This window comes from Physcomitrium patens, chromosome 2 (assembly GCF_059467195.1).
Source record: "Physcomitrium patens ecotype Gransden chromosome 2, ASM5946719v1, whole genome shotgun sequence".
NCBI lineage: Eukaryota > Viridiplantae > Streptophyta > Bryopsida > Funariales > Funariaceae > Physcomitrium > Physcomitrium patens.
Genome location: NC_143411.1, coordinates 25941292 through 25955662, shown reverse-complemented (window position 1 = coordinate 25955662; position 14371 = coordinate 25941292). Strand labels below are relative to the sequence as shown.

The 14371-nt window shown below is 33.8% G+C and overlaps 1 protein-coding gene and 1 long non-coding RNA gene across 2 annotated transcripts; one reads left to right on the top strand and one right to left on the bottom strand.

The window, feature by feature from the left end:
* Positions 1-2978: 2978 nt before the first annotated feature.
* On the bottom strand, positions 2979-7796 carry LOC112278904 (uncharacterized). The gene is made up of 5 exons (XM_024512798.3): positions 7550-7796; positions 5474-5942; positions 4884-5290; positions 3564-4618; positions 2979-3290 (listed from the first exon to the last, which is right to left on the bottom strand). Exons 2-5 carry the CDS (start codon positions 5897-5899, stop codon positions 3052-3054), a joined length of 2127 nt encoding a protein of 708 aa, XP_024368566.1. The 5' UTR covers positions 5900-5942; positions 7550-7796; the 3' UTR covers positions 2979-3051.
* A 1160-nt stretch (positions 7797-8956) lies between these two features.
* LOC141045098 (uncharacterized) lies at positions 8957-11429 on the top strand. Its single transcript, XR_012217005.2, has 3 exons — positions 8957-9554; positions 9750-9965; positions 10124-11429. It is a non-coding gene; the product is annotated as an uncharacterized LOC141045098 (long non-coding RNA).
* The last annotated feature ends 2942 nt before the right edge of the window (positions 11430-14371 follow it).

The following is a 14371-nucleotide window of genomic DNA, read 5'->3' as shown; positions in this document are numbered from 1 at the left end:
ATTTTACTTCATATGTATTATAAAAAAATAATATGCATTAATGAAATGTGACTTGAAATAGCCTACTCTATAAGAATTGTTAGTGAATTCATATTTGTTCCACAAGAACCACATTGGAAAGCAGCTATGCAAATTCTATAATACTTAAAAGCTATACAAGACTATGGCATTTTATATAAAAGAAGAGAAAGAAGCATCTTAGTGGATTATACCAATGTGGATCATGCCTCATATCTAGATAAAGAAAAGTCAATTACGGATTATATCTTTCTATTTAGATTAAATCCTATTACATAGAAATCAAAGAAATAAAGTTATGTGGTTGTTTCTTCCACAAAATTAGAATACATGGCACTCTCTAATGGTTTAAGAGAGGCCAAATGGCAAAAAAATCTTTTCTATAATCTAGAGAGAGATCAGACAGAGTCTATCCTCATTAAATATGACATTACCAACATGATAAAGATGTCTTAGAACAATGTCTATTATACTAGAATTAAACACATACATGTACACTTTTACTATATCAAAGAAAAATTGGACTAGGATACAGTTTAATTAGAATATATATCAAGCCATCAAATAGCTAATATTTTATCAAACCATTGAAAAAAAAAAAAAAAAAAAAAAAAAACCTTCACTAAATTCAAGAAGGCCTTGAACATTTGCTCAACTTAAGACTTAACAAGCTAAGTTTGCATTACCATACTTACAATAATTGTGTGATATAGCTAAGTCTCTTCTTATATTCTTCTACATTGCTTAATGATATCCTCCAAGTTGTAAAGTATTACATTTTAATAGTCATTTATCTCTTCTTAGCAAGACAACTTGTTGGCAAGACAATCCAAGTGAGCACATTCTTTATTGGAGTCATCACTCTAATTAAAGTGTTTAAACTCTTTATTGGAGTCATCACTCCTTGTATGCCCATATCATACCAAATATGTCAATCTTACTCAAAATCATGCAACCTCTAATTCAATGTGATTAATGCACAAATGAAAAATCTACAATATTTGAAATTTTCTTTATCATGTTTAGAAGAGGGTTGTAGAATTTTATTAGAATAGATAGTAAGCTTATGCTTTTGTTCACCTAAACTTCAACTGAGATATAGAAGGTGATTGAAGTTCAGATTAATGACTTTTACTACTGATTTCTTAAATATAAATCCTAACTAGTGTTACTAAAATATATTAAGCTTCCTTAAAATATAAATATTTGAGCCAAATTAGAATTACATTTATATGTTGTATTAAATATGACTTCAAAGGGTACTAATACATGTGGAACAATCAATAAGAGGATAATGTTAGTGTAAAGAAATAATAAACAACAATCAAAATAAGAAAGATCAAGAAACACTATAAGAAATTTTATATTAGATATTATAGAATGTCAAGACATGTGTTTGATGGTTTGCTTTTTTTGCATGATCTACAACATCACCAATAACAATGTTCTACAAATGTGTCATGTTCAACACTAAAAGAAGACTCCTACAACAAGATTGTTAGAAAAACTAAGCAAGAAAGATAGGAAAAAGTTATATTTATTGACATGTTTCTTGACACATGCAACATACCACTACTTAATGGTGGCTTGTCACTTCTTTACCTTTAGAGTATAAAAGGTGACAATAATCACCAAAGATATGATGATGTTTATCATTGCACTCTAATGATCCACATAAATAAAAGCATCAATTACTAACATAGAATTCAATGTAAAAATAGAAAGATACGTAGTGCAAATAAAAAAACTCACAAGTCCATTTTTCTAATGACTCAGATCTAATGCTCTAATAGAGACCTTGAAGAAATGACTTACTTGTAGGATTTTATAGGAAATTAGTAAATCCATTCTAATTAAACCATGAAATGCAATCGTTGTGTAAACATGGGTGGCCATGATGCACTTAAATGAAGGACTAAGATGCACCCAAAGGCTGAAGATTATAGGAGGGTATTAATATTAATATGTATATCTATGCATACTACGCCTATATTTACCTAATTAGGGCCTAGTGGACTTAAGTAGGATGGTAGTTGAGTGCTGCCATTAACTGTATATATTCCTGTGCGCTTGCCACCTAAATTCATCTCTTACCTTGGTAAATTGTGATGAGGTACTAGCAGATTTTAGCTGAAAAGTCAATATCTTATTCTAGAGCTTTGCTAAAGAAAAAGTCACTGGCCCTTCCGTGGGCTAACTAACAATGGTCATAAGTTGTGTGAGATTGTCTTGCAATGTCTCCAACACTTCTGACAGAGGGGTATATGACTTGCGTATGCCAGAGGCCTGCTTCCGTACAAGGCATTCCTTGGCTGAGGAGTAACAATATAATTATAAACAATTTCAAGCACCCATGCAATCGGCTTGTGAAGAGTCGAATTCACGCAGGACCAACATAATGAAAAACCATTCATGCATTAAACAGGCTAATGACGAAAAATTCAACGTGATGAAAATCACCGAACTTTTCTAATCCAATACTGCTAAACCTTACGGTTTCCTGGCATATTGTAATAGCACATGCTGCATTAAATGACGAGAACAAAAACAACATGACGAAGTTCTACAGGGTAATGTAAAACAAGAAAGAACAGAAAAAAACGTAAGGTAATATTGAAAATTTTAAAGAACATAGGATAGACGTAACTGTAAAGATTTCAACATTCACCTCGAGGTCCACCGTATATTTAAAGAAAAAGCACTGAACTGTTTAGGGGGTGCAACCACATTAAAGAATCTAATTATAGACTTCACTCCATTCAACAGACATGTGAACAGTGATTAGTATCTATTCAAGACAAGATGCAGCAAAACTGTAGATATCGTTAAATAATTTCCAAATATATACATATTAGAACCTTGTGATGCATACCATAAAAATGACAAGAGCATTAAGTTAAATCAAATGACTACTTCCATAATTTTTTTTCATGCTAGCGAGTGAACAACCACACAACATCAGCAACAAAAACGTAACTTTATATTTGTTAGAATTAATTGAACACCAAATGCTTAGAGACGAGAATTAGAATTCTACAAGATGCTATTACCGACAGTTTTCTTCACCAACACTCCTACAACTTTGCTCACGTTATGTTTCACACATTGCATGCAACAGTTGGGGAATACTGAAGAAGATGAAGAAGACAAGTGGGTACAAGCAGTACTAAAACTCCCAAACGCACGTGTTTCAGGACCCCTGTGCTCTATTCCAAATGCTGCTAACAACTCTTGCGTTGCCAACCTCGCAATTCTAATATGTTGTCGCTTATCTGTGCCACAGAAAAAACAAGGTAATTTATGAGATAAGCATAGAAAATTACGATAAAACACACTTAGAGACCGTTTTCCAACTCATGATTCTGACCAATTTAAGAGACTCAAACAACAAACAATGGATCAACAAAAATAACTCTTTCAAATTCGACTAAAAAATAAAACTTTATTTTAGCGAGATGAGACAAGACAAACTAATAATTAACTAACATCAAATTACGATGACTTGTAAACGTTAATGCTAGTTAAGGAAAGAAGATAATGTATACCAATATGCCCCAAACGATAGAGTGGCTTGAGCTCTGTTTTTACATAATGAGCTAACTGTTCTTTCAATTCTCTCCTCTCCCCAGAGCTCCCTCTTGCGCGAAGTCTAGGGGTTTGCTGGTCTTCAACATGTGACCTCCTTCCACTTCTGTCCACAACGCGATGTCCCTCGTTTTCACCAGAGCTGCCAGGCATACTCCCTTTTTCACGATCTCGATCATTGTTATCTATAAATGTTCTTAAGTCCCGTACATTGTTTTCCTGAATACCATGAACAGAACTGATGTCCCTTCGACCACTGATTCGACCACCTCTATGATCACTTGATCTACCACCTACCGCAAGACTTCCTTCCCTTCCATCTTCTCTATGGCCTCTTGGTGTGCTTTCAACCAAGTGGTTGCCTCCTCGCACATCATCTCTTCTTATAATTATGTCTGTCTGATTACTTAACCTGTTCTCTATCAAACCACTGGCCTCACTTGCAATTTCTCTTCTTGGGTTTTGCTGTTGACTTTGATTCCATTGAATCCTAGGCCTATTTTCTACAACTTGATGACTATGTCTAGCACTTTCTGTTCTCACAATTTGCTCTCGCACTTGACTAAACCTTGGTGAATGCACTGCATTTCCTTCCCTGCTAACATTTTTCCCTCCATGTGTAATATCGTCATGTTCAAGAGCCCTAGTTGTTGGCGCAGGATTTGGAGCTACCCTATCTCCTCTTAGAGCCCGAGCGTGTTCCATCATTGCCCATGCCTGAGAAATATCATTACTTGGCTCAGCTGATTGATTTCGTCCCGCTTGAGATGCGAGTGTCCTTGAAGCCGAACGTGAAATAGATCCAAATTGTACTTCCCCTCGTCGTAATTGATCCCAGTTATTCCGGATATCATTAACTCTTTGACGTATGATCCGCTGTGATGATAAGGTGCGTGCACTTGCTGGGGTGGATTCTGAACCACTGCTCAATGGACTGGACCCACTTGGTTCTTGGATTGGTATGGCAGCTCGTGCTTCTTGTGATAATGTAGGAGCTGGATGAAGTCGAGTGTGCCTATCAAATCGACATGTCATCAATACATATATCTATACAAATTCTCTCAACTTACCAAGAGGCGTATACGAAAAGGTCGTGCTACTCAACAACAGAGGTACCTTTTATTGTCGTACTTCCACGAATTTAATCGCCAGAAGATGAAGTTACCATAAGGTTTCATTGCAAAACCAAGACAGACTCACATAATATCAAGCGTAAGGGTTGATCGCATGACATGTTTAAAGAAACACAAAGTCAACTCTACATTTCGTGCGACGGTTACCTGCGACCGTCTTGATTCAAACGGGAGGCTGCAGCTCGTCGTCGGGGTCGCCCCCTTTGAATGGGTTGCTCTTCGACCACTACATTGAGCATATGGCTTGAATGATCTTCATCATGTTCCTCATCTTGTAAGTCATTAAATCCATCATCGTGCTCTTGTGATTCATTATAAACCTCATCATGGTCATCATTCTGAAATCCTTGCACCTGAATAGAACATGTATTGCAAAACCAATCTCCACGAGGAACTTTCCGGCCTAATCCAACGCAATATGTATGAGCTGCTGCATCACATCCATCACACAAAAGAAGAAGCCGTTCATCTCCAGCCTGTTGGCACTCAGTACAGACCACATGCAGATACGGATCTGTGAACAAGCGGATCTCTTCTTCGGACGGCTCATAAACCTGACATTAGATTATACAGGGCCATCAGAATGTTTCAAACAGGCTTTGGACTACAAAACTTTGTTACTATCTAGATCGTTAACAGATCTAGCACATTTCACAAGAAAAGGAAAAATAAAATGAGCAACTAAAACCCGTAGTTCAATTAAATTGATCACATAATCATCAATAAGATGTACGTACCTGATTTTTATGAGGAATGTGGAAAGTGCGTGGTCGGCTACGCGACATGCCTGGCACGGGAAGTTTTACTATTGTCACGAATCTTTGCTTACAAATAGGACACCGCGATTCTACTTTGGACCATTCCATGATACATCCAAAGCAAAAATAATGGTCGCAGCAGTCAAGCTTGCCTCTCCCAACCTCCTCCTCCGTCAAGCATATACCACATGCTTGCACAGCCTTCTCCTCATTCACGAGTGAATATTCCACTTTTCTCTCGACATCTTTTTGATCTTGAATATTAACTTCTCTAAGTTTCTGTTTCCCCTTTGATTTATGATAATATTCTTCTCCATCTGAGATTGATTCCTGCTCTGTAGAATCAGAAGAACTATGGATAGAGCTTTCCCGTCTCCTCCGTTTCGATGCTTTGCTGGTCGTCATTTTCTTCAAACAAGCGTGTTTGAGTCCATCAAAGCCTCAAGCTCTGCAGTGAAATTTGAATGATTTCAATGCAATCCAATGACGCTATCCTACGAAGCACTTACAATCAACATCTACAAAATCGAATTCCATAGCTTAAGGAAATACTTCGCCATCACACAAATAAACGGTGATATCTCGAGGTTCCAAATGAAGTGCAGACTACCAGCTATCATTGTTGTAGATTGTATGATAAGCATTTAAACCTCCTTGACTTAAGTATAGGAGACACATTATACATCTCAATTGCAGCCATAATGAAGGGGAAGAAATTCTGAGAACAGAATATATAACCAAATGAACAAATAAATAAATAAGAAAGAAAGAAGAGAGAGAGAGAGAGAGAAGAAGAAGAAGAAGAAGAAGAAGAAGAAGACAGCAACAAAGTGAGGCAAAGAACCTAACCAATTAATAATAAAAAGAAGGCCGCAGCAGTAAGTACGCAAGTGAGAAAATATATATATATATATATATATATATATATATATATATATTACGAAAAACGTCAACCCTAAAATTTGCAAGAGATTGACCAGTTTAAATAGTATGGAGATATGCGCAGGTAATAGACGTGTCACACTTGCCCATTCCAGGACATAGATATGTATTTAATCTAAAAAAGAGTGGCATGAGACGCAAAAATGTCAGCCACGCATGTCTACATACGGGCTCGGATCAGTTGAATCTCTGAGAAGTGACCATCATGCCCTACAATTGATAATTTACAGAAACATTTCTAGCGAAAGACCAGAATTAGAGAGAACTAGCAATTGCAAGAAGAATCAGATACAGAAGTGATACTAATATATGTCATTGAAGAACGTTCTTCAGAGGTATCATCGAGTAATTATCATACTATACTACAAATAAGCTATTTAACAGGAGAAGCGTCGAGAGTATTCACGAAGAATAAAAAGCACACATGACACACATGAGGAAAGCTTAATTATATTCATGAAATAGAGGCTGAACACATGACTTTGAATTGAAGACCTTTGTAAGAGATCCTAGCACTTTCCAAATCTTAGCAGTTCATAATCTGATCTTATTTTCAAATCTCGAAGCTGGTTATGCTAAATTGCTACGTAATTATCTCACGAATTCCAGATCTTCCTCGAACCTAGATAAAGAATCGGAAACGCTAATTATTTCCACAATCTTAGGGCTGGATTCAGTTTGCAATGCACTGAGTGCTTGTCACAGCACCACATCAAGCTTGAATGTCAAGAATCGTATCAAAACAGAGCAGACAGTAAGAGAACGAAAAAAACTCCCCTTAAGCCTCGAATTAGCACAAACATAAAAATAAGAAAACTCAATATTAAAACGATCTGTCATCATCTCAGACAGAAAATGAGCCCTGAAGGAAAATGCCCTTCCCCTCGCCACCCGATTGCACACGCCTGCTTCAACCCGCTAAATGCATACTCGCACCTCTTCTCTCACACAGCTTTCACGATCTCCCCGCTGGAAAAAGAAAAAGAGAACAGAAACAGAAAACAAAACAAAACGAAAGGAAAATCCCAAAAATAGAAACAAACAAAACAAAATTATAAATAATAAATTAAATAAACGAAGAAGAAGAGGAAGAAGCTTGAAAAAATTGCATGCCCTGAAATTAGACGATTCGCTGGCACTTCATCTGAAGCCTGTGGATCGATTGAACAGAATTACTGAAGCAACAAGCGGCATAGCCCGACGTCGAAGCAGTCCCACGTGTGAGCTCTGCCAGGTTGCGATGCAGGCGCTCATGAAACCTCTTCACCGTTCAAACCAAACTTCCTTCGTCGCAAAATCTACCGATTCCTTAGATCTTTCATATTACCAAATTTGGAAGTAGCTCCTAGTTTGATTTGTTAGATTTTAGCCCTTGCGCATTTCGCCTACAGCCCCTGAGCTTCGGCTAAGGGAACCAAAGTTCACACTGACGGGAACACAACTCGAACCCATTCATGCCAATCACATTAAATTTATATTAAAAAAAAAAAAAAAAAAAAAACTGAGAATCGTTTTAGTTTTCATTTTTTTATTATTTTAATTATTTCTAATTTTTAGTTTTTTGAAATAAAAAAATAAAAATTAATTTCATATCATATCGAAATTTAATTGTGAAGGGAGATTTTAAACCTTGTGATAAACTATGGTAGCTTTCAACTCTCCTACTTCAGTTAATAATCATAATAATATTATTTTATTTTGAAAAAAATAACTGATTAACCTCAAAATTAAATCATTAAAAATATAAAATGATAATTACTATACCTAGAATTATTTTTTAATTACTCAAAATAATGACCCATTTACATTTTTATGAATTAATTAGTAAAAAATAGTTCGTAAAAATAATATTAAAATTTAAAAAATAATATTAAAATTTAAAAAATAATATTAAAAATTAAAAAATAATATTAAAATTTAAAATTGTAAAAGGTTTCATTCAAATTATTTTGAAAATTTTAATACAGATTTATTTATTTTAATTATCTTATTATAAATATTTTTATAAAAATGAAGTTATATATATAGGGTTTGCTAATACTACTATGGTTTTTGCTACTACCACCACAATCCCTATCTACCACATGCCACTTTAGTGGAATACTATTCAAACTAATAAAACTTTCTTTATTCAATACCATTTAAACTATTTGATTAAACATAATTTTTTATTGGAATTAAAAAATTAAAAAAAAAAAAATTAAAAACATGTCATTAGCAAGTAGGTGGATTGTAGTAAAAAATAGTAAAAATTGTGGTGGCATTAGCAATATCCTATACGTTATAATTATAATTACAAAAACAAAATCCTCTATTTAAAACATTATTAGAATTTAGGAGGTTATATATATTTTTTAATTCAAACACCTTCTCATTCTTTCCTATACATGGGTACATGCACTTTTTTAGTTATTAAATCTAAATTTATTTTAACTTATTTTAAAATTTAGTATAAAAAATATTTAAAGATTTTATTTTAACATTGTAGCAATGAATTTCTAATTAATAAGCATAGAATATAAAATTAGTAGATTTTATTAAAATCTGAAAATTAAAAATTATAATTTAAAAATTCTCTTATTAATTGTTTCACAAATTTTTATATAACTTTTCTATCAATCCTTAAAATTAAGAAACATAACTGGTTATTTCATTCACATTTAGATTTTTCTTGTACATTATTGCTTCTTTTTCTTCTTTTGCAATACAAGTGTGTTTTTATATTTGTCAAATTTTAAGTACCTAAACAATGTATTAAAAAACAACATGTTTTCATTCAAATTATAACCATGCCTATATACTATTTTGAGGCCAATTTTGAGTATGCTATTTTATTTCAGTTTTTGTCATATTTTAACAAAATGCTATGATCTCATGATACAATGCATTTAAAAATATTATAATACAAAATCCACAACAAAGTAATTTTTTAGAAAATTAAAGTTAAATAAATAAAAATTGACATGATTATTAGAATTTAAGTCATATGAATTTTAATACTTTTTGAAACTAATCACAACTGAATTTACTTATAAATGAAGGAAAGAAAAAAGAGAAAAAACAAGAAACTTGTGACACATTAAAAAAATATCTCTAAACATTTATAAAAGATTAAAAAGTATCTAATATTACACCTATTTTCACAATTATTTGATAGGATTATGTATATAAAAATATATGTAAAATATTACAAGTAAAACTTATAAAAATACAGCAATACTAATCTAATCAATTAATTTCAATAACTATAACTTTTGAATAACGACTTTTATTAAAACTTCATACAACTTTGAATAATGACTTTTGAAAGCAGGTGTTTTCTTTTCTTTTTTTCTTTTTTGTCTAGGACTTCTAATCAATAAACATAAAGAACAATAAATGGACAATGAAGGATGCCTGTGGCAAAGGGATTGTGGAGTTCGAGTCTAAACTGGGGACCCAACTACTGCATCGATTTGTACAAGTCTCAAGCATGAGATAATTGCAGTGCAACCTAAGCATCAATCATATAAATGAATTCGATTCAACTGTAAAATTATTGCTTCGAAGTATCTTTATAAAACACGATTGAATTGTGTATCGACTATGTCTGCATTATATAGGACGACCAAAGAAAGGCTTGGGTAATCTCTGTAATGAAGTATATCCATAGTAAGGCGTAACATCTTTCCTTGTTTACTAGTGCAGTACCGTGCAAATGTGGCTGCAAATCGACCGAAGTCCGCATCTTTGCAAAAGCATCGCTGAAAATGTGAGAGAATGAGAAGAATCGAATTCTTGTGCCTCACGGAGAATTGGATAACGGCCATGGAAAGGCCAGCACGATAGCTTACCAGTGTCAAGGACTTAGGTGAGGCCTTTCTACGTGCTCTTTGGGGGCACAACGGTGAGATTGAACATAATTTCGACCTTCAAGGCTAGAGTGCCGCTGCTGAAAGGGTCCGCAATTAAGACAATTAAATCACCACCTTTCACGTCAACCTCCGCCATGGCTCTGTACTACTATTACTCATGACATTACAGGGTGTAGAGTGAAAGAGTCCGTTTGCAGTGGATTGCAAATGAAACATGCTTCATTCTTGATATTGCTTTTGAATCGATCCGCATCGGTTCGTTCCGAGTCTCGAGCATAGCCTACTGGTCTATAAACCATGACCACTAATTGAGGTGTGCCTCAGCATAACGTGCAACCTTCATGAATTTAGCTATGATGTGCAGGGTGAACGAGGAGTCTCATCTGTCCTTGCCTAGGTTGAGATTTTGCCAGTAGGAACTACTAAAGATTATTACTCCCTGCACAGTGTGATCTGTTGCTGAATTTTTGTGTTCTTGCACGGTAAGGCTAAAAAGCCGGCATCATTTAGTGCACAAAACAGTGCATTTCCAACTTCTCAACAATATGACTTGCAAACTCAATTTGAATTCGAGCACATAACTTTCTCACGAAGTACTTCATGGCCTCACCGCTGAGGTTTGTCGTTGCGAGCACGTCTTTCAAACAGAAAACCAATCTCCTCTATAAATTGATGTATCCTTTGACTGGAGTCATCACCAATCACTTCTTCAGGTTCTCATCTACTCTCAAAGCAAGCAATCGATTCATCCGTGAGTGTTCCAAATTGCCATGGCATCCCTAGTCAATTCAAATATTCCGTTGCTTGGACTTCTGGTGTCGCTACTCTTGACTATAGCCGCAGCAGGGTCAGAGACTGTGTATAACCCGGGCAAATTGCAGGCCAATGTCCTGACGGATGCCGGAACCGTTACATTGCAGCCAGATATCCCCATTGTGACCATGGATACCAACCAAGCGGAGTAGAGGATCTAGATCATAAATCTTAACTTGACTTATACGAGGCAGATGTGGAGGCATCCAAGGAAGATGAAGAAAATGAAGATATTTAGGTTGACACATGCTGAAGGATGTGCAAGTTTGGAGGGGGTGAATGTAGTGCTAGGAAATGACGTAATATATAAAAATAATATGAAATGTTATGAGAATTTGGTTTGCAATAAAGAAATAAAAAAATAAAAAAATAAAAAGACAAGAAAAAGAGATGGAAGAGATCAAAAGAATGAAGTGAGAAAAAAGATCTTGCTTATACTCATAAATTTTTAGTAGATTGCATCTTGTCATAACTAAAGGGATAGGAAGCTAGTTGATTGTATTGTTTTCTTGCCTACTATTCATACTAGTAGTTCCAAGCTATATATTACCTATGTCAATTAATAAGTCCAATAAGAATCAAACCTAGATAAGTTCGAGCAACATGAACTTAAGCAACAAACTGAGTTCATGACTTGGTGTTTGATACTATGTATATGAAAATTTTCACTTTCATTGTCTTAATTTTTATTGGACTTCAATCCTTAATTTTATTGTTGTTTTTTTTTTATCTTTCAAATTTCCTTTGAATTTTTGAGTTTATTTTTAGATAGTTTAGACCAAGAAGTTTTGTTAAAAAAGAAGAAAAAAAAAGAAAAAAATAGTTATAGATATTGATAGTTTATCTCTAAAGATAAGTCAAAATAAGTTGGTATGAGCTTAAGATGGAATGCCATGATATTGATATAAAGAAATATATGGTGAGATAGAGTAATATGGTATTGAAGTAAAGAAATATGGAATGAGATAGAGTGACATGGGCTTGTATTAACTTTTGGACCCTTCTTTTTTTCTCTTTTTCTTGCACTCTCTCTCATTAGATATAGTAAGCCACTCTTTCAAGGTTTTGACATAGTATATTTAGAATTTGAATTTGAGATTTTTGAAGATTTTTTCTTCTCTTTATAGTCTTTTCAAAAAACTTTTACTTATTTTGAGAGAAGTTAATTACCTATTTGATTGGATAAAAATAAATAAAACAAAATAAAATAAATTTTATAATATCTTCTAGAAAAGTTTATTATAAGCTTCATAGATGCTGCTTTGACTTTACACATATTTGTACTTAATTAATAGATTAGAAACTTGGTCAATAAGTTTGCCACATGATACATGTCTTAGTAGCTTGTGGAATAAACTAACTATGTGGTACACTTATAGATAACTTATTTTAGAAGTTAAGTTATATATCTAATAAAGTCAACATGTATTGGAAGTCTAACAAAATATTGCTATGTAGCTCCTAATTAAATAATTTATATGGAGGTAAGAGTGAAGCCTTCTTCATTTTTATCAAGACATTTTTAATCTTTAGTCTTATTTCAAGTCTTTTTATTCTTCTTGTATTTAGTAATAGCCATTATAATTTAATATTATATCATCTTTGAGAGATTTTATAGTCCTTTTGAATGACACAAGGATTTATTGAGGATTTATTTTTTTAAGATTCATATCTTTGACATCTTATTACTTACCAATTACATCTATTGGAGTTTATGAAGATCGATTCAATATTCTATATATCTCTTCTTAAGCCATATAAGATAGTAAATATCTCTAGAAGAAGACAAATACCACCTCTTATCTAAAAATAGATAATAATTAAGAGTTTAAGGTAGAAGAAGTCTTAGATTTAAGATGGTGTCAAAATAGATTGAAATGTCTTATTCATTGGAACAAATATGATATTAGTAAATGCACATGGAAGCCAAAAAAAAATATTGTAAATTTGGCAAAGAGAGTTGAAGCTTTTTATTGATGACATCCATCAAAATTAAGATGAATAATAATAAGATCTATGAAAGATATTGATTGCTTCTCATGGAACTCATCTCTAAAAAAGGAGGTAATGTCAAAAATATATGTATTTATTTCAATAATTACCTATATGATTAGATAGAAGTAAATAAAAATAGATTAATTTCATTACATCCTTTAAAAAAGCTTCTTAAAAGTTTCATAGATGTAGTTTTGACTTTATACATGTTTAAGATTGATTAATAGATTAGAAACTTGGTCAATGAATTAATGTCACGGACATACATATAATTACCTATATGAATAGATAAAAGTATGTAAAAGTAGGTTAATTGTGTAATATCTTCTAGAGAAGCTTCTTAGAAGCTTCATAGACGCTGCTTTGACTTTATAGGAGTCTATAGTTGACTTTTAGGTTAGAAACTTGGTCAACAAGTTAGCCATGTGCCACGCATGTTGGAAGCTTAAAGAACAAGCTAACTACGTGGTCCATCCATAGAAAACTTGCCTTGCAAGCAAAGGCATGTGGCCTAGAAAGTCAACATATATTGGAGGTCTTATAGAACATCGCCACGTGGCTTCTAGTTAGATAATATATATAGAGGCAAGAGTGAAGCCCTCTTCACTCTTGTCAACTCCTTTCTTGCTTCTAGTCTAGTTTCAAGGGTCTCTAGTTTTCTTGTATTTTGGCAATAGCCATTCCAGTTTCTTTCTTAATATACATATTTCTATTTTGTCCTATTTCTTTTTGAGAAAAGTCTTACTTACTCTTTAGCTTTCATCGAGTTCTTGTCCTTCACAGATTGACAAGAGTACACTTACAATATGAGAGCTTTGTCTTTTCTTGATTAAGAGTGGATTACCCCTTTTTCTTGATAAGACATAAGCGCATTAGAAGTTGCGGATTACCCTCTTTTAAATTGATATTGTTCTTAGTATTTTCTTTGTTATCAATTCCTCTCTTCTATTTGTTTTGAGCGTTGTTAGACATCTTCTCTTTTCTAAGTGCTACTATGGCAGAGCTTGTTGAAATGAAGAGTGCAATGGCACAGATGCAAGAACAATTGAGGGAGTTAATGCTTGCGATGCATCAACTCAATTTACCACCACAAGGAGCAACAAGAATGGTAGGAAGTGAAGATATAGAGATGATTGGGGCTGCTTCAACATCTGCACCAAACCATGTCCCTTCTCCCAGAATGGAACACCCTTCGAGTGTTAGAGAACCGAGAGTTGCCTTGCCCGAGAAGTTTGATGGTACCAGATCCAAGTTTCGAGGATTCATCAATCAG

Coding starts and splice junctions, on each gene's coding strand:
- LOC112278904 (XM_024512798.3), bottom strand. CDS start 5,899: ATGACGACCAGCAAAGCATCGAAACGGAGGAGACGGGAAAGCTCTATC. Junction 5,291..5,473: donor ACATTCCTCATAAAAATCAG/GTACGTACATCT, acceptor ATCTAATGTCAG/GTTTATGAGCCGTCCGAAGA. Junction 3,291..3,563: donor CTATCGTTTGGGGCATATTG/GTATACATTATC, acceptor TCTGTGGCACAG/ATAAGCGACAACATATTAGA.